Source organism: Chelonia mydas, chromosome 25 (assembly GCF_015237465.2).
Source record: "Chelonia mydas isolate rCheMyd1 chromosome 25, rCheMyd1.pri.v2, whole genome shotgun sequence".
In the NCBI taxonomy this organism is placed as follows: domain Eukaryota; kingdom Metazoa; phylum Chordata; order Testudines; family Cheloniidae; genus Chelonia; species Chelonia mydas.
This window is the reverse complement of record NC_057858.1, coordinates 1,519,191-1,540,111: the sequence shown is the minus strand read 5'-3', so window position 1 is coordinate 1,540,111 and position 20,921 is coordinate 1,519,191. Positions and strand designations below refer to the sequence as shown.

Genomic DNA, 20,921 nt, shown 5'->3' with positions numbered 1-20,921 from the left:
CCTTGTCCAGCCCTGTGCACTGAGCAGATGGTTGAGCTCAATGAGCTTAAGTGGATTGGAGTTCAGGACCTTGGCGGGGTGGCAAGCACCCTGCAGATCTCATGGCCAGTGGGGGCTCTGCCGGGGCAAGCACTGCATGGAGCTGGTGACTCAGGCGGTCTTTGCCAGAGACATGTCTTGTGCAGTTCAGTTGTGAGAGTTTGCTGAGCATGTTCTTTTCTCTTTCAGCCTGATGTCCAGCTTGGCCACCATAGACTCCAAGGCCTGTGGGAAGATGGGACTGATCACACTCACCTATTATCTTTGGACTACATTCATGGCTGTGACTGTTGGGATTGTGCTTGTGATCAACATTCATCCGGGCGCTGCTGCCCAAAAGGAGGAGTATACTGTGGGCAACGTGGTGTTAAGCTCTGCAGACGCCTTACTGGATTTAATCAGGTACTCTCTAGCACCTTCTGGAATAGCCCTGATTTTATAAATACGGGTCCTGTTTTATTGTTTACAGCCAAGATCTTCACACGGTAAATGAGCTTTTAACAAGACAAATGGCTCAAAGAACATTTAAGAAGAAATTGGCCAAATTCAGCCCTGGAGTAAGTGGGTACAACTCCAGGCACTTCACCCGCGGGCACTTGTTCACACTACAATTGACTCTGACTGCAATCCGTGCAGCAACATCGATGCCTAAACCCCTCTGTGCAGCACCATAACGACCCCCAGAACTCCCATTCAGCTGCTGCCTAACCCTGTGGGCACCTAAACTCCCTCAACACCTCACTCTCTGCAGTAAAAGTTCCCTAGACAGTAGATACCCAAATTTTAGACTGTGGGGCGAGCATGCTGCTGCCTCTCTAGGCATCCAGACACCAGTCTCCTGCGTTAAGCCCCAGAACAAGTCATGAACTGGGGGGAGACAGGCATTCGGCTCCTTAAGTTGTGTGCAGAGCCCAATCTGTATGTGGTCTCTGAGCAGGCCTACTAGATTGGGTCCCACTCAAAATCTGGCTGGAGGAGGAGGTGGCACTAGTACCCACCCACCTTATAACCTTTAGCCCAGTGGTTAGCACACTCACCTGGGGTGTAGCAACCCCAGGTTCAATCCCCCTCTCTGCCAGGGTAGTGAAAGGATTTGAAGAGGGGCCTCCCACCTCTCAGGAGAGCGTGCTACCCACTGAGCTGGGGATGTTGGGTCCCTGAAGCTGGTCTACTGTGGCTCAATTACAAAAGAGTGACTGGAGGAAGGGGACTGGGCCCCCAGGGTCTCCCACCTCAGGGCCTGAACCACCAGGCCACAGAGTCCTTTCCAGTCTCTCTGGCCCAATGGCCATTCCACTGTGGATAAACACTTAGTTATTGTGGGGAGGAAGGTGGGAGTGAGTGCAAGAGAGGCACTCTGTAGTCCAGTGGTTGGGCACCCATCCGGGATGGGGGAGACGTCTGTTCAGATCCTGGCAGTGGTGCATTGGCCCCCAGGACCCTGGCCAATTGGGGGGACTCTGGAAAAATGGGCACCCCTGTGCCCTGACCTGCTCCACCTGCCCTGGCGCTCCTGCCAGGGAATGGGGGAAGCCCCTCTGCCCTGACCCCATTTCCCCAGCAGGAGCAGGGGGAGGGGGGCCCCCCTTGCTCTGGCCCAGCGCCCTACACATCCGTAACCCACCTCTGGATCCTGGTTCCCCTCTGGCAGAGATGCGGGAGCTGAACCTGGACATCCCACATCCCAGGTGAGTGCTACAACCACTGGGCTAAAAGTTAAGGTGGCCGTCACCGCAGCTCCTCTGCTGGCTGTTTGGTGTGGGCCGGGGTCATTGTGTAGGAGCCGAGGCACTTATCTCAGTGCTGTTCCTGTGATTTTCTAGGTGCCCAAAAGTTAGGTGCTGTGACACTCGGCACTGCAAAGCCCACAGCCTTCCGTGGATCCCACCCCAGGTGTCTACGGTCAGTGCAGTGAGGGGGCGCTGCTCTTGCCTAGCTGCACCGAGAAATCACTCCCTCAGCTGCAGCCTTCTGCGTTCTCCTTACTCCCCACGGGCAGGGAGCCCTGCGATGAATGCACTCATTGTGAGCCCCAACAAAGTCAGTTAATTCTTCCCTACCCCCCACAACACCCCCCCCATCAACTCATCAGCTCCACCACGTGCATGCACTGAGTCAGCTGCCCTCCCTCTCCTGAGAGATACCCCAGTGGGGGGCAGGTGATAGCCCCACAGCCACTCACCCTGGGGCTTATGCTCAGGGAGGGCAGCTTTGAGTTCCAGCCTGGCCTCCACAGGAGCCCCACTGGCAGAAACTGCCCATGTTATTTACTCCTCATAACATAAGAACCAGGGGTCACCGAAGGAAATTAATAGGCAGTAGGTTAAAAACAAATAAAAGGAAGTATTCACACAACACAGTCAATCTGTGGAACTCCTTGCCAAAGGATGTTGTGAAGGCCAAGACTATAACAGAGTTAAAAAAAGAACTAGATAAGTTCATGGAGGATAGGTCCATCAATGGCTATTAGCCAAGATGAGCAGGGATGGTGTCCCTAGCCTCTGTTTGCCGGAGGCTGGAAATGAGCAACAGGGGATGGATCACTTGATGTTTACCTGTTCTGTTCATTCCCTCTGGGGCACCTGGCACTGGCCACTGTCAGAAGACAGGAGACTGGGCTAGATGGACCTTTAGTCTGACCCAGTGTGGCCGTTCTTATGTTCATGGATGGAGTCATGATGAGTGCAGCTCTTGGGCACCCTGGCCACCATCTTCCTTCCACTCTCCCACTTCAGCCAGGCGGCTGCAGGCCTATAGCAAGGGCTCTGACTGGCTTGTGTCTGGCAGCCAGGCTTTGGCAGGAGTGACCAGAGCCCAGCCAGTGACATGAAGGGAGCAGGTTATTAAGTGCTCAATGAATTCTGAAACGTAGAGAAATAGTTTGTATGCCATGTAGTTGTAGCCCAGGATATTAGAGAGACTCGGTGGGTGAGGGAATATCTTTTATTGAATCAACTTCTGGTGGTGAGAGAGACACACTTTTGAGACACACAGAGCTCTTCTTCTGGTCTGGGAAAGGAACTACATCAAAACTCACAGGAAAATGCAAGGGGGAACAGCTTGTTTAGCATAAGCAGTTAGCACATATTGTAAGGGACCATTCAAGGTACAGTGGCCCGTTAACACCTCTGCAGTCAGAGGACAAGAAGAGGGGGTGCGTGGGTTACAGATTGTTGTAATAAACAATAAGGTGTGTCTGCACTGGCAGAGTGGCAGCGCCGGGAGTTCCAGCGCCGCTCAGAGCGTGCTGAAGGGAAGCCGCTGTGGTGTGTTCACACTGTCAGCTGCCGGCACAATAGCGTGTTCACCCTTGTGGCACTTGCAGTGGTATTCGGAGCAGTGCACTCTGGGCAGCTATCCCACAGAGCATCTCTTCCTCTTCTGCCGCTAAGAGTTGTGGGAAGGCGGAGGGGGTCATGGGGCATCCTGGGTTCTGTCCCAGTGACCCATGATGAATTGCTTCGCATCCCAGCACTCCCTGGGCTTCCATCCGCATTTGGTGCCATCTTTCATAGAATCATAGAATCTCAGGGTTGGAAGGGACCTCAGGGGGTCATCTAGTCCAACCCCCTGCTCAAAGCAGGACCAATCCCCAACTAAATCATCAATGGTTTGTGCGCTGCGTGCTCTGTCTCTTCGGGCTGCAGGAATGCATCCCAAGCTGATGCCCAGGATGCTGCTTGCTCTGACCAGCACATCATGAGTGGCAGTGGAGTTATTCCTTAAACTACAGAGGCAAGAGGAGCGTGACATTGATCTCGCCATGCATAGTAGCTATGACACGAGATTGCTTGTGGCATTCATGGAGGTGCTCACCACCGTGGAACGCTGCTTTTGGGCTTGGGACACAAACAATGAGTGGTGGGATCACATCGTCAGGCACGTCTTGGATGACGAGCAGTGGCTGCAGAACTTTCGCATGAGGAAAGCCACGTTCATGGGACTGTGTGAGGAGCTCGCCCCAGCCCTGCGGTGCAAGGACACGAGAATGAGAGCTGCCCTGTTGCCGGAGAAGCGTGTGGCGATTGCACTGTGGAAGCTGGCTACTCCAGACTGCTACCGATTGGTTGCTAACCAGTTCGGAGTGGGAAAGTCGACCGTTGGACTCGTGTTGACTGAAGTGTGCCGGGCCATTAATCGCATCCTGCTCCAGAAGACCGTGACTGTGGGCAATGTGCGTGACACTGTGGATGGCTTTGCACAAATGGGCTTCCCTAACTGCGGAGAGGCGATTGATGGCAAGCATATTCCAATTCTGGCACCAGATCACCTAGCCACCAAGTACATTAATTGGAAGGGGTATTTCTCTATGGTTTTCTGGGTGCTTGTAGATCACCGGGGGCATTTCACAGACATTAACGCAGGCTGGCCCGGAAAGGTGCATGACACATGCATCTTTTGGAACACTGGCCTGTTCAGGAAGCTGCAAGCAGGGACTTTCTTCCTGGACCAGAAGATCACCGTAGGGGAAGTCAAAATGCCCATTGTGATCCTGGGAGACCCTGCTTACCCCTTAATGCCATGGCTTATGAAGCCATAAATGGGGCACCTTGACAGCAGCAAGGAGCAGTTCAACAACAAGCTAAGCAAGTGCAGAATGACTGTGGAGTGCGCTTTTGGCCTTTTAAAGGCCTGCTGGTGCTGCTGCTGTGGGAGGCTGGACCTGGCTGATGACAATAATCCTAGGCTTATAGCCACGTGGTGTACGCTTCATAATATTTGTGAAGGGAAGGGTGAAAGCTTCACTCAGGGCTGGATCGCAGAGGCTCAGCGCCTGGAGGCTGAGTTTAAACAGCCAGAGATCAGGGCTATTAGAGGGGCACAGCACGAGGCCATAAGGATCAGGGATACCTTGAGGCAGCAATTTGAAGTTGAAAGCCACTAATATTTATTGCTATGCTTGGGAGTGCAATGCTCGTAATGCTAGGAGGTGACTGTGATCGGTGCAGATGATGCAATATGAAAATTTAACATCATTGTCTGTTGCTTTGCAGCTCTGTACCCCGGGCGCAGGGAGCTCGACGCCTCTCATCGGGGTGGGTTTTTTAGAGCGCTGCAACTGTGCAGTTTCTGCGCACTCAGTGGCTTGGCCATGTGCTCACCTCGGGAGTTACCACGCTCACAGCTGCTTTACTGCACAGAGACTTGCCAGTGTAGACAGGGCCTAAATCCAGTGTTTCTTGTCAGTCCGTGATTTTTAGTGTCTAGCAGAGTAATGAATTTAAGCTCCCAGGGGATGGGGTGTTTTTGTCTTTTATCATTTTCCTGTGTAAGTTCATTTGAGAGTGTAGTGATTGTCTGATTTCACCCACACAGTGTTTTGTGGGCATTTTCAGTGCACTGGACGAGGTACACGAGATGTTGTGATAGGCGTGTGTAGGATCCATAGATCTTGAAAGGTGTGTTGTGGGGGGTGTTCATCATAGCAGTGGAGATATGGCTGCAGGTTTTGCATCTGTTGTTCTGGCAGGGTCTGGTGCTGCTTTGAGTTGGTGGGTCCTGATCAATGGAGAGCTTACTTCTGATGCTGAACTTGGAGAGGTTGCAGGGTGTTTGAAGGTCAGAAGTGGGGGTTCAGGAAAAATTTCTTTCAGGATGGGGTCCCCATCAAATATGGGTTGTAGTTGTTTGATGATGATATGGGTTCCAGACTGGGGTGGTAGGTGACAACTAGGGGTGTGGGGTCAGAAGGGGTTTTATTTCTGTATTGAAGCAGATTCTCTCAGGGCATTTGGGTGGCCCAGTCCATGATGCAATCTACTTCTCTGGTGGGGTGCCCTTGTTTGGCGAAGGCGGTTTCAAGCGTGTTAAGGTCTATATCCCGGACTTTCTCCTCTGAGCATATTCTGTGGTATGTGAATGCCTGGCTGCAGCGAACAGATTTCTTGGTGTGTTTGGGGTGGTTACTGGACATGTGAAGGTAGGCGTGGTGATTGTGTGTTTCTTGTATATAGTGGTCTGTAGGATTCCTTTGTTGAAGCTGATTGTGGTGGCCGGGAAGTTGATGCTGGCGTGGGAGTGTCCCAGAGAGAGTTTAGTGGACGGGTGGCGGTGGTTGAAGTTGTTGTGAAAATCTGTGAGGGAGTTTAAGTCGTCTGTCCAGAGGACGAAAGTATCATTGATGTCTCAGGTAGTTCACTGGTTTCCTGGTGCATTTGTCCAGAAATTGTTCTTCAAGGTGGCCCATGAAGAGGTTGGCACATTGGGGAGCCATCCTAGTACCCAGGGTTGCTCCCATGGTCTGGACAAAGTGTTTGTTGTTGAATGTAAAATTGGGAGAGGCAAAAATGGAGGAGTTTGGTGAGGTGTTTGAGGTGGATCTCTGAGTGTTGTCCATTGTCGTGTAGCTATTTGAGGCAGGCAGCAATGCCGTCATTGTGAGGGAAGATGGTGTACAGGGAAGTGACATCGATGGGGGCAAAGATGGTGTTCTGAGGGAGGCTGTTAATGTTGTGAAGTTTCTGGAGGAAAAGAAGGTCCCTAGGGTGTGTTCATGGGGATGAGTTTGTAGAGTTTTTCTTGAAGTTGTTTGGGGAAGGATTTGATTATGTCCTTAAATTCCTGGGTGAACTGTGGTATAGGGTCATTTTTGGGTTCTTTATAGTAGTTGGTGTCAGAGAGTTGTCAGCTGGCCTCATTTACATAATCATTATGGTTGAGGACCCTTTTGCTGGTTCGATCACTATCTGGTGGTTAGATTGCAGGGACTGTACAGCTGTCCTCTTGGCAGTGGAGAGAATATGGTGGATGTGATGTTAAGGATTTTGCAGTCAATTTTTTGAGAAGTTTCACAAAACTCATACCACTGCTGCCTTCCCCCTGCTGAATTTACAATGTTGAGCACATCTGTGGGCCAAATCCTTCAGTCCCTACTCCTGTAAATCTCCCATCCATGTTACCTGGAGTTTTCCCTAGGTAAAGACTGCAGGATTTGGCTCAATAGCCAATGAAAACACCTAGTTAATTCTATGACAAATGGGTTCTCAGAAATACAACATTAGCCTCTGGGTTTACATAATTGGCTCAACGGCCATGTTATCACTTGATTTTTCAATCCCATTTCTGCTCCTGATTTAAACTTCGAACGGGGACAGTAGAACTGAATGAGCATGAGCCATAATGTACTTTACTCGCCTTAATTCTACGAATGTTAATCCTGCAAAGAGGTTCTCCAGTTTCTTTTCAAGCTCATGCGGCTGATTCATTCCTGTCTCATTCATCTCTTACAGAAATATGTTTCCTTCTAACCTGATTGAGGCTTCATTCCAGCAGGTGAGTTCCCTTGATTCTGAGCTCCTAAGTCACCTCTAGGCTCCTGAGAACAATGAGAACAGCCTCATGGGGATGGGTCACATGGGCAACCCTGTGGGCTTGGGTGGCTCTCTCAATATCAGTGATTAGCACCTTTTGCCGTAGGAGCCTGGCCGGGAAGAAGCATCCTCCCTTCCACACTCACCCACAGTGACTGTGGCTCGTCACAAGGGTGGATCCCGTCTCGTGGAGCATGATTGGAAGCTTCAACCCAGCCGTGTGTGCTGGGGCTGCACATGTGCCCTGGCCAGGCTTTGAGCCCTCCTGGCTGGGAGGCTGCACAGTTGGTGGGTGGGGGTTTCCTCGCTGGTGATATGTCCCATCCTCCCCAGACTCAGCCTCCGTACACATGGGGAGTTAAAAATGAAAAGGGTCTTCTGCTCTCCACTAGAACGAGCCACTCCCCGTTCTCATTGCCTAGGGCCAGATTTCCCAAAGACCCGCAGGGCTCAACTCCTTTGGAAATCTGGCCATTAATGCTGCTCTAAACTGAGCCGTTCGCTTTATCTCTGGCCCGAGCTCCTGTTGATACCAGATGGCAGAGCCTGCAGGGAAAGGGCGAACAGCAGAGCTTCTGCCTCCTGTCCAGACGCGCCATCCCCACCCCGAGGGCATGTTGGGGTACGGGTGGGGAATCACCAGGAGGTAGAGGGGCAGGAAGGGTAGAGAGTTGGGAGGAGGGCGAGAAATGAAGAGTGAGGAGCCAGAAAGGGAGAATGGATGGGGACTGGAGTGGGGAGGGAGAATGAGCTTCTCTGTGGGTGCGGGGAGGGGGGAGGCGGCCTAAGGGAAGGAGGCTGCATGTGTGGTGGGGATGGGGAGGAGAGGCAGACTGGCACGTGTGAATTTTGCAGGGTGCAGGCTGTGTCACAAGGACCCTGTGGATTGGATAGAGGGAGCCTGTGGCAGGTACCAGCCTATTCCAGGCGAACATGCACTTGTGGTTGGTAGTTGCTGGGTTTTCCTCGGGAGGCAGTAATTGCAGGGTGAAGGGAAGAGCGTGATTTTGGGGGGGGGGTAAGGCAGAAGAAAGCATGTGAGAGACGGTGAAGGTGGGGAGAGCCCAGGGCGGTTGGAATGTGGAACACGAGAGGGGGAGACATCTGAAGAGGAAGAGAGAAGGAAAAGAGAAGAACTGTTCCACAACCGAGAAAAGTGGGATAGAGCAGGAAATAGACTGAAAAAGTCAGGGGGAAAGATCATAAGGTCAATGAGCAAGGAAAGGAAAAAAGAGAGTGAAGCAAAAAGGCAAGAGAGAGAAATGCGAGGGAGACATAGGGAACGCTGTCCTGGTGACTGCAAAGCAAGGCCGACCCCTCCTAGCTGGGGGCAGTTGTCACCACAGCATGAGCTGTTCATCTGAGCTTCCCCCTGCCCCCGTGCAGAGCTGGCTTGAGCCTTAGGGGACACACCCCACACGCAGGACTGACCTGGGCCCTGGTGTCACTGCTTGAGCAAGCCCCTCTGGCAGGACTGTCCCTAGCTATTTTGGTGCCTTATGTAGCCCCCCCCACAGCAGGGCTGTGTGGGGCCCTGCCCCAGGCCTCCGCAGTGTGGGGGAGGAGGGGCTGGCCACTTCCTGCGGGAAGTGGAGTGACCTGGCCCCAGCCTGCTCCGCTCCCCTGGCTCCCAGGCTTGGGGGGAGGGGGGAACCGCCCCCCAGCACTCGCCGGCGGCACTGCTGGGAGCCAGGGGCGCAGAGCAGGCTGGGGCCGGGTGGCTCTATTTACTGCCGCCAGTGAGGACAGGCAGGACTGCTTCTGGAGTCCTCAGGGGAGTGGGGGCGGGGCGGGGGCAGAGCAGGGGTGGGAAGAGGCAGGGGTGGGGGCCATGGGCAAGAGCTGGGGCAGGGGCTGGAGCAGCAGACAGCTGTGCAGGGCACCAGGAAATGTGGTGCCCCAAATTTCCTGGTGCCCTACGCAGCTGCGTACTTTGCGTATGGGTAGGGATGGCCCTGCGCTCCGGGTGAGGCTGGCACTGCCGCTCACTCCCCCCGAACATTCCTCCATGCCCCAGGAGGGGGCAAGCCCCATTTTTTTGCAAAACCGGGCATTTGTCCCATTTGCTTTTGCTGACGCTCAGTTGACAAGAGCAAATGGGACAAATGGGACAAATGACAAATGAGGTTCAATAAGGATAAGTGCAGGGTCCTGCACTTAGGACGGAAGAACCCAATGCACAGCTACAGACTAGGAACCGAATGGCTAGGCAGCAGTTCTGCGGAAAAGGACCTAGGGGTGACAGTGGACGAGAAGTTGGATATGAGTCAGCAGTGTGCCCTTGTTGCCAAGAAGGCCAATGGCATTTTGGGATGTATAAGTAGGGGCATAGCGAGCAGATCGAGGGACGTGATCGTTCCCCTCTATTCGACATTGGTGAGGCCTCATCTGGAGTACTGTGTCCAGTTTTGGGCCCCACGCTACAAGAAGGATGTGGATAACTTGGAGAGAGTCCAGCGAAGGGCAACAAAAATGATTAGGGGTCTGGAACACATGACTTATGAGGAGAGGCTGAGGGAACTGGGATTGTTTAGTCTGCAGAAGAGAAGAATGAGGGGGGGATTTGATAGCTGCTTTCAACTACCTGAGAGGTGGTTCCAAAGAGGATGGTTCTAGACTATTCTCAGTGGTAGAAGAGGACAGGACAAGGAGTAATGGTCTCAAGTTGCAGTGGGGGAGGTTTAGGTTGGATCTTAGGAAAAACTTTTTCACTAGGAGAGTGGTGAAACACTGGAATGCGTTACCTAGGAAGGTGGTAGAATCTCCTTCCTTAGAAGTTTTTAAGGTCAGGCTTGACAAAGCCCTGGCTGGGATGATTTGATTGGGGATTGGTCCTGCTTTGAGCAGGGGGTTGGACTAGATGACCTCCTGAGGTCCCTTCCAACCCTGATATTCTATGATTCTATGATTCAAATGCCCAGTTTTGCACACACACAAAAATCGGGACACCAGGGACACGGCTTAAAATGGACTGTCCCAGCCAAAACAGGACATATGTCACCCTGTCTATCATGCAGGTAAGTGACCTGTGCATGTACCTTCAAGTGCATCCTGTACACTGCATACAGGGATGCTTGGGCTGTAATCTGAAGGGAACAAAAACACTTTCCCATCCTGGTTTCTTGCTCAGGTCACAGCTCGTCTCTTTTATTTTCAGAGGTAGTTCAAGCTGATCTTTATATCACTCTCCCTCATGCAGAACAAGCTCCCCCCTTGCAGTTTTTGGCCTTGAACTGGCACCAGTCAATGGTAGTGGCGCACAATCCAGTCCTTTGCTAGTAGGCCATTATCTTTTAATTTCTTCGGTTTTGTTGCAGTATCGAACAGTTCTCGTCCCAGTGGTAAAATCTTCAGGCTTTCCAAAGATCCCAGGGAAACCTCTCAGCTTCATTTACTTTGCACCTGACGATGAAAATCCCGAAATTCAAAGGCCTGTGCTTCTTGAGATCACCCCCTCTCCGGAAATGACCTACCGGACCCTGCCTGGGGCCAGCAGTGAAATGAATGTCTTGGGGATTGTTATCTTCTCTGCTACAATAGGTACTTGCCAAATACAGAGTCCGATTTCATGCTACCCACTGATCAAGCGTTATTTGGAGGCTTTTAATTATGGAGGCATCATAGCAGCTCCATAGTTAAGGTTGCGTTGATTTAAACCTCTGTGTTCATACTTAACAAGGCAGGGTTTCTTCTCCGTATATTCCCAGTACAAGATGCATTTTGTGAGAATTTACAAGTAATTCTATTTATACGGGTAATAATTATTGAAAATAGGCTCTTTATTAAGTGTTTTAAATAATTTTGCAAAAAGAAAAGGAGTACTTGTGGCACCTTAGAGATTAACAAATTTATCTGAACATAAGCTTTCGTGAGCTACAGCCCACTTCATCAGACGTTGCATCCCATGAAGTGACCTGTAGCTCAGAAAAGCTTATGCTCAAATAAATTTGTTAGTTTCTAAGGGGCCACAAGTACTCCTTTTCTTTTTGCAGATACAGGCTAACACGGCTGCTACTCTGAAACCTTAAATAATGTTGTAACATTTTGGGGCTCTTCTAGATAACACAGCTTATCACTAATCATCCAAACTTTTCATATAGTTAAAACTCATTAAAAAGGGGTGACAGGCTACATTTGGAAAAGTTAGGTCATAAGTAACCACAGTTATCAGAAATCATTACAGGCTACTTATAATGCTCTGGAATTTACACAGCACTGTGTAAACTGTTCAATGCAGGGAGTGTTTCTATTCTGTGTTTGCAAAAAGAACAGGAGGACTTGTGGCACCTTAGAGACTAACCAATTTATTTGAGCATGAGCTTTCGTGAGCTACAGCTCACTTCATCGGATTCATTCAGTGAAAAATACAGTGGGGAGATTTATATACATAGAGAACATGAAACAATGGGTGTTACCATGCACACTGTAACCAGAGTGATCACGTAAGGTGAGCGATTACCAGCAGGAGAGCGGTGGGGGGGGACTTTTGTAGTGATAATCAAGGTGGGCCATTTCCAGCAGTTGACAAGAAGTCTGAGGAACAGACGTTACAGTGTGTATGGTAACACCCATTGTTTCATGTTCTCTATGTATATAAATCTCCCCACTGTATTTTCCACTGAATGCATCCGATGAAGTGAGCTGTAGCTCACGAAAGCTCATGCTCAAATAAATTGGTTAGCTTCTAAGGTGCCACAAGTACTCCTTTTCTTTTTGCAAATACAGACTAACACAGCTGCTACTCTGTATTCTGTGTTTGTAACCTAACAGAACCAAGCCATCATAGAACAGCAAATGAGGGAAGGGAAATTGAGGCTAGATGATGGGTGAACAAAAAAGGAAAGATTCTGGATTTTAAGTGGGGGAGGTGAGGAAGGAAAGATGAGTTGCTGGCAGCAAGAAATTGGAGATTGTTCCAAGCACTGGGGATGACATGGTCGAAGATGAAGCTGAAAATGAAAAGCAGATGAGTGGAGGAGTAAGGAGAGAACAGAACAGGAGGGCATGAGATCAGAGATGTAAGTCAGGGGCAAGACTAGGTAAGGCTCTGAAGGGGAGGGAACTTGATGTGGTAAGGCAATGGTTCTCAACCCCTCCAGACCACGGCATCCCTTTCAGGAGGCTGATTTGTCTTGTGTACCCCAAGTTTCATCTCACTTAAGAACTACTTGCTTACAAAATCACACGTAAAAATACAAAAGTGTCATAGCCACACTGTTAATGAAAAAGTGCTAGCTTCCTTGTTTTTACCATATAATTATAAAATAAATCAATTGGAATATAAATATTGGGTGCTTGCATTTCAGTGTGTAGCATACAAAGCAGTATAAACTAGTCACTGTATGAAATTTTAGTTTCTACTGACATTGCTAGGGCTTTTTACGTCACCTGTTGTAAAACTAGGCAAATCTCTAGATGAGTTGATTACCCCTGGAAGAGCTCTGCACACCCGCAGGGGTACATGTACCCCTGTTTGAGAACTACTGTGGTAAGGTGCACAAAGCCAATTAAGAGACTTAAAGGGATGGAGGTGATGTGGTCAGCGCAGTGGGAGAGAAAGGTGACTGATGCACAGGGATGTTTTGAATAGATTGAAGGAAGAGAGGTGAGAAGAGAAGGTAGCAGTGATCCGGGTGAGATCATGGACCAGGGGAAGCGGGGGGATAGAGGAAATGGTGTATCTGGTTATAATAAAGGGGAAGAACTGACAGGATGTGGCCTAGAGACTGCATATGGGGGTGAAGGCAGGAGCAGTAGACAAAAGAGATGAAGATTACACCAAGGCCATGACACTGGGAGGGGGAAGGAGGGAGGAATTGTCTTTAGTGGTAGAGAAGGGAGGTAGCAGAGTGGGACCCGCAGGAAAGAAGGTCAGTTCAGTGTTGGAATGGAATGATTGTGATGTGGCAACTGGACCTCTGAAAGGAGATGGCAGATGGCAGACTAGATACAGAGGCAGGTGCTCCACACAGACATTCCTTCAAGATTTGAGGAGACGTCCATCGTGGACTCAGTTCTCCCCAGGGTCAGCAGCATTTGCTCACTGTGTGTTTTTTTTATTGTAATTCCTTGTCTTCAGATACTGAGTGAAGCCTTCTGCAAGCAGGTGGGATTTGCCACGTAACCTGAACATGCATTGGCTTCAGGTAGTTTCCCCCTTTGGTTCTTCAGGTAGCACCTTCAACGGACATTGCCTTGCCTCTGGCTGTCCAGAGCTTCAGCCTGGGGGTTGCTGTTTCTAAAAATACCAACATTAAACTTGAAGATTATGAACAGAATTCTAATGACACTCATTTGGGCCAGTATCTCAGCCCATCCCATGCCATTCTGAAGTCATCACAGGCTCCTAGAACAGGACAGCGGTTGCTATTTTCTAGCTGGCCATATGAGGGAATTCTCTCTGTGGTTCCAACATACACGGCACAGACATTCTCCCAGGGTGTGACTGACAGAAAGGGATCTAACTGCTCTCTCTCTAGGGCTAGAGAGACAGTAGCCTAGGGGTTCTCAAACTGGGGGTCATGACCCCTCGGGGTCACAAGGTGGATGCATGGGGGTCATGAGCTGTCAGCTCTGTGAGGCTGACTGCCCCAAGCCCCCATTAAATTAAATTAACCCCCCTCATTTTTAATTTATGAGAGGGGTCACACTCAGAGGCTTGCTGTGTGGAAGGGGTCACCAATACAAAACATTTGAAAACCACTGGACTAGCCTTTACTTGGCACATGAGGGCAGCTAACGCAGTGCACACCCCTCCCCCATGAGCAAGTGGCAGAGAGGAGGTGAAGATGGAGGAACCTTGGCTCCACAGCCCCCACCTCCAGCTAGAGCTGCTGGCTGGGTACCTGGGAAGGAAGAGTAACTTCCTCCCTCCCGCCAGCACAGCAGGGGAATAGCTAACTCCCCTGTCCTCCCCTCTCCAAGCAAGGGGACAACAGAAAGTGCCACTGTTACATGCCAACCCTTACTCTGGGCTGAGTGGAAGGATCTCAGTTAAGCCCATACCGACTATAATTTCCTACTCCTCTGTGGCTTATCTAGGGGTTCTCTGGAGTTTCACGTCAATGGCTCAGTGTAACTTATGAATTAAAGCAACTATAATAAATATTTAGATCCTCCTGGGCCATCTTTCAAAGAGTAGGTTGAATAGATGCTCAACACACAGCAGCCCTACCCCTTCCCCGCCCTTACTCCCAGTGTGGTGCCCATGGAGGGGAAGGGGGATGAGTCGATGAGTCTTTACTATGTCCTGATGGAGAAGACCAAGGAATACACCTCTGCCAGTGCAGGGCTACCCTTTCTGGTGTACTAGGGTGCTTCTGCATTCCTTCTACCTGCGAGGGGTGTAGACAGTACTGATGGCCCAGCTGCTACATGTGTTGCTATGGATTTGGTGGCCAAAGGTCTAGTTAGCACTCCTGGTGTCATATGAGCCAGCAAGTGTGACTGCAGTACTAGGCCCACAGACATGTCACTCTGTGCTCAACAGGCCACGGATGCCAAGGAGGACAGTATCGATGGGCTGGGTACCCAGAAAGCCAGAGGAAAGGTGCTCACTGGATCTAGCTGGTACCACAGGCACTCTGTTCATACTGGTATCAGGGCACCAAAGGGATCTTAGATCATTAGCTGCCCCTCAGCTGCAGAGCTTGAGACGAGTCTCTTGTGTGATTCTGAAGGCCCTGGAGAAGGAGACCTCTCTCTCTCTCATCTCTGGAGTGATGCTCATTGCTACCCCCTTCTTGAGACAATTGGCACCTGGATCAAACTTGATACCTGGGGTCTTTTGGGTGTCTCAGCCTTGATGCTCAGGGTGGAATCTCACTGGGGTGCTAGCTGAGAGGGACTGGATGGAGGCCTGAGCCTTAGATATATCGTTCTTCATCATGTGGGAGAAGCCTTCACAGAGCACTCCAGAAAAATAACTTTAGGCAGGCACCCCAAGCCTGCTGTGTCGCTTGGAAAAGAACAGCACAGGGAGCAACAGCCAGGGATATGCCCTTTGCCAAAACAAGAAAAGCATTTAAGCGCGCCCATCATTGAGTGGCATAGAAGCATCAAAGGAGGGGCATGTCTTAAACCTGTGGATGTAGCTTCTGCTGTAACAACTCAACTCCAAGGGGGCTCCAAGCCATCTAGCTACCTAGGAAATTTTTTTAAAAACGTTGGTAAAGCCAATGGGTAAACGAAAAGGGCTGACTACCTAATAACTGCACTAACCAGTCACCAGCAACTAACTGCAGTAGGATCACTGAGAAGCAGGCTGGCACTGAAGGCATTCTGTCTCACATATAGGCGGTAAGAAGAAACTGAAAGTCAGATGGCCTTACTCTGTGTGGGGATGGAGGGACACAAGGACATCAAGGGTGCAGGGTGGCCCTAGCAGACACTGCTTCCCAGTAAATTTGATCTCACATGCCATGGGAACCATGTTGGCATATACTTGAAGAACTACTTTTATTTTGTTAAAAGCTTCCCCAGCAGTCTTGACTCCTGAGTATGACCAACACAGTAGGATTTGTCATTATGGAATCAAACAAGAATAGGCAATGTCACATGCTATTAGGTAAATACAGTACTATAGTAGAAATAAGGTGCAATCCCTTTCATTCAAGAAGAGGGATAGTTTAGCCTGTTGCATTATGGGCTGTATTAATCTCACAAAACTAACTTTTGGAGGGTCAGTGCCACAGGATTATTCTGTTACTACCAAATAGGAGCAGGAAAAATAGTCCACCTGCCTCTAGAAGTTACTGCTTGGTGGTGGGGAAGTAGGCCTACCAACTCCCTGCCCAAAAGAAGGGGCCAGATCAGACTTCTCTGTAACTTGAAGTCTTTGAACTGTGCTTTGAGGACTTCAGTCATTCAGCCAGATGGGGGTCTATCACAGGAGTGGGTGAGTGAGGTTCTGTGGCCTGCAATGTGCAGGAGGTCAGACTAGATGATCACGATGATCCCTTCTGACCTTAAAGTCTATGAGTCTATCATAAGCCCAGGTTGTTAGGGAAAGATAACATGACTTCAGGGAGGGTAGGGTCAGGATATGGGGCTAAATAAGTTCAGATAAATTTTACAGAGGTCCGAAGCTTGTTATATCCCTCTTCCCTGCCCAGTGTTTGACTTTCTACTTTGGGCTTGTCTTCACTGCAGTAGCAGCTCAAGGTATAACTCAAATGTTGTTCCTAAACTGACTCCCAGAAGTTTGTAGGGGAATGACACTTCAGTGCTGCTGATGCTGGAGCAAATAATGCAGTGCGGATGCAGCTGGTCTGTGCTGCTGATCCAATCACTCTGTGCAGCTTGAGTGTTATTTTGCAGTGTATCCACTCTCCCTCAAGCGAGGCTAACTGGAGCGGAGGTAACTCGAGTATAGATAACTCGAGCTAACTTTGCAGTAAAGACATAGCCTTGGATTGCCAGCTCCTTGATGTAGGCAACTGTCCTTGACTCTGTGTTTGTGCAGTATTTAGCACACTGGGGCCCTGTTCTTGACTGGTCCCTAGGTCCTACTGTAATAAACATGAATAATAATAATAATATAATATAAATTGCAAGGATGTTTATCTCGAATAGAAATTTGCTCTTTTGGGAGTCTGTCAATTGACCCTATATTGCAGCCACCAGCGACTGAAGGTCTTTGCATGTTGAAAGAACAAGTTAAGAATTACTTAACTTCAAGTCACCAGGGCGTGATGAAATACATCCTAGAATACTCAAGGAGCTGACTGAGATAGCTGAGCCATTAGCAATTACCTTTGAAAAGTCATGGAAGACAGGAGAGATTCCAGAAGACTGGAAAAGGGCAAATCTCGTGCCCATCTATAAAGTGGGAAATAAGGACAACCCAGGGAACTACAGAACAGTCAGCTTAACTTCTGTACCCAGAAAGATAATGGAGCAAATAATTAAGAATCAATTTGCAAAATCTAGAAGATAATAAGGTGATAAATAACAGCACAGGGGTGAAGTAACTTAAAGGACTTACCAGTACGCCGGAGTCCTGAGTGGGGGCATGGCCTCAACCAGAAGAGGCATGGCCTTTAAATCTCCGGGCCCTTTAAATCACCGACAGAGCCTGCCGCTGCTAGCCTGGGGCTCCGGCAGTGGGCTTGGGTGGTGCTTTAAAGGGCCTGGGGCTCCCCGCAGCACCCCGAGCCCCTGGCCCTTTAAATCACCACCAGAGTCCCACTGCAGGAGCCCTGGGGTAGTGGCGGCAGGGCTCTGGCGGTGATTTAAAAGGCCTGGGGCTCCCCACAGTGGCTCGAGCCCCGGGCCCTTTAAATCACCACCGGGGAAGCCGGTCCAGTATGGCACGGTGTACTGTACCGTACCAGCTTACTTTCACCTCTGAGTCAGCATGGATTTATCAAGAAACAATGGACTTAAATTGCAGCAACAGAGGTTTAGATTGGATATTAGTCCTGCCATAATTGCAGGGGACTGGACTAGATGACCTCTCGAGGTCCCTTCCAATCCTCTGATTCTGTGTTCCATATCAATGCTGTTTAGTAACTCAAGTTAACATGTCTGGTTGCAGGCCTCCTTCTAGGGAAAATGGGTGAGCGTGGAACTCCTTTAGTCAACGTGTGCCAGTGTCTGAATGAAGCAGTTATGAAGATTGTCTCAATGGCGGTTTGGTAAGTAAATAATTCTGATTGACTTGATTTGGGTATTTTCATATCTCCCAGTTAAGCCCAGTTGCAGTTAAATTGCTACAGAAAAGAAAAAAGTTCAGGAACTGTAAGTTCAGGATGTTAAAATATTCCCTCTTCTGCAGTCAACAGAAAAGCAAAACACTTGGAAAGTCTCATCAAATGGACCTATTCATACCCTTACGTCTGAGAGTTAATCGTTCTCATTTTATAATCATTCTGATTTCTATTGGGGGTGCAATGGCAGTTCATGTCGACATACCTGAGCCAGCTTTAATCTAGGTCACTTGAGTGCTGGTAGCAGGCGTTTGCTTCAATGGGGGCTGTACAAGCCACCCTGAATCCTGGGTAAGTACTCAGGGGGCTAGTCCACATGCTGCCATAACTTCCCTGCTACGAGTATGCGAGTTAGCTAGGTCAAAGCAATCACAGCCTGTGACAAGAGTATAGACATGGCCTAGGTTACCGGTTCGCATTAACTGTGGTTAGAAAACTCTCAGATGAAACCTTGATGTGGGCTCTTGCACTAGAATTCAGCAAACCAGAGTGTCTACCCTGTGTGCTGAATGAGACAGGGGTCGGGTGGGGGGGGGGAAGGGGAAGTAGTATGCAAGCATGTAATCAAAGACTGCTTGATAGTGCATATGCTCAAAGGGGGCCAAATTAAAGTTGCACAGGCAACCTTAATTCTGATATTACCTTAACTTTTGAGTGCTTGACTTTGGCTATGTCTATACTACCCCAGTAAGTAGACTTACGCTATGCAACTCCAGCTATGTTCACATAGCTGGAGTTGACATATCTTAGGTCGAGTTACCACAAGGTTTACACTGCGGGGGGTTGACAGAAGAAACTCTCCTCTTGTCTTACCTTACTCTTCTCGTTGGGGATAGAGTACAGGGGTTGACTGGAGAGCGATCTGCTGTTGATTTGGTGGGTCTTTGGACCCACTATATCGACCACCGGTGGATCGATCTCAGAGTGTCCATCCTGGCTGTAGTGTAGATGTAGCCTCCATAATCTTAATGGTCTTTGAACATAGGGGTTTGTGTGTTTATGTTATATAGATATATAGCTTTGTAAACTCTCTCTTGAGCACTGGACTTGTTTTAGAACAACTGTATTGGGCAGATGTATGCTTTCTAAAGCATGCAGGTGCTGACATGCAGTGTTTAAAATGCTGTGAAACTTCATAAATATACGAAAGGACATTGAATAACTAATTAATTCTCCCTATTCCAAAGCCCCAAACTAGCCTGCACAAGCTGTAGCATTTGACACTCATCATTTTTGGAATAAGAAAAGGAGGACTTGTGGAACCTTAGAGACTAACAAATTTATTTGAGCCTAAGCTTTCGTGAGCTACAGCCCCGTTCATCGGATGCATTCAGTGGAAAATACAGTGGGGAGATTTATATACACAGAGAACATGAAACAATGGGTGTTACCATACGCACTGTAACGAGAGTGATCAGGTAAGGTGAGCTATTAGCAGCAGGAGAGCGGGGGGGAGGGGGGAACCTTTTGCAGTGATAATCAAGGTGGGCCATTTCCAGCAGTTGACAAGAACGTCTGAGGAACAGTGGGGGAGGGGGGGAGGAGGAGAATAAACATGGGGAAATAGTTTTACTTTGTGTAATGACCCATCCACTCCCAGTCTTTATTCAAGCCTAAGTTAATTGTATCCAGTTTGCAAATTAATTCCAATTCAGCAGTCTCTCATTGGAGTCTGTTTTTGAAGTTTTTTTGTTGAAGAATTGCCACTTTTAGGTCTGTAATCTGTGTGACCAAAGAGATTGAAGTGTTCTCCAACTGGTTTTTGAATGTTATAATTCTTGACGTCTGATTTGTGTCATTTATTCTTTTACGTAGAGACTGTCCAGTTTGGCCAATGTACATGGCAGAGGGGCATTGCTGGCACATGATGGCATATATCATATTGGTAGATGTGCAGGTGAACGAGCCTCTGATCGTGTGGCGGATGTGATTAGGCCCTATGATGGTGTCCCCTGAATAGATATGTGGACACAGTTGGCAATGGGCTTTGTTGCAAGGATAGGTTCCTGGGTTAGTGTTTTCGTTGTGTGGTTGCTGGTAAGTATTTGCTCCAGGTTGTGGGGCAGTTGGTAAGCAAGGACTGGCCTGTCTCCCAAGATCTGTGAGAGTGATGGGTCGTCCTTCAGGACAGGTTGTAGATCCTTGATGATGCGTTGGAGAGGTTTTAGTTGGGGGCTGAAGGTGATGGCTAGTGGTCTGTTATTTTCTTTGTTGGGCCTGTCCTGTAGTAGGTAACTTCTGGGTACTCTTCTGGCTCTGTCAATCTGTTTTTTCACTTCAGCAGGTGGGTATTGTAGTTGTAAGAATGCTCAATAGAGTTCTTGCAGGTGTTTGTCTCTGTCTGAGGGGTTGGAGCAAATGCATTTGTATCTTAGAGCTTGGCTGTAGACAATGGATCATGTGGTGTGGTCTGGATGAAAGCTGGAGGCATGTAGGTAAGCATAGCGGTCAGTAGGTTTCCAGTATAGGGTGGTGTTTATGTGACCATCGCTTATGAGCACCATAGTGTCCAGGAAGTAGATCTCTTGTGTGGACTGGTCCGGGCTGAGGTTGATGGCGGGATGGAAATTGTTGAAACCATAGTGGAATTCCTCAAGGGCTTCTTTTCCATGGGTCCAGATGATTAAGATGTCATCAATGTAGCGCAAGTAGAGTTGGGGCATTAGGGGACGAGAGCTGAGGAAGCGTTGTGCTAAGCCAGCCATAAAAATGTTGGCATACTGTGGGGCCATGCGGGTACCCATAGCAGTGCCGCTGATTTGAAGGTATACATTGTCCGCAAATGTGAAATAGTTATGGGTGAGGACAAAGTCACAAAGTTCAGCCACCAGGTTTGCCGTGACATTATCGGGGATACTGTTCC

The 20,921-nt window shown here is 49.1% G+C and overlaps 1 protein-coding gene across 1 annotated transcript in view; it reads left to right on the top strand.

The window, feature by feature from the left end:
• The window catches only part of LOC102937109 (excitatory amino acid transporter 5), an 80,623-nt gene that overhangs the window by 30,081 nt on the left and 29,621 nt on the right, over positions 1–20,921 (top strand). Inside the window, exons 3-6 of the mRNA XM_007059377.3 lie at positions 229–441; positions 7,269–7,311; positions 10,667–10,889; positions 17,887–17,986. Of these exons, the coding sequence (XP_007059439.2) occupies positions 229–441; positions 7,269–7,311; positions 10,667–10,889; positions 17,887–17,986 (579 nt within the window). The remainder of the gene's footprint in view (positions 1–228; positions 442–7,268; positions 7,312–10,666; positions 10,890–17,886; positions 17,987–20,921) is intronic.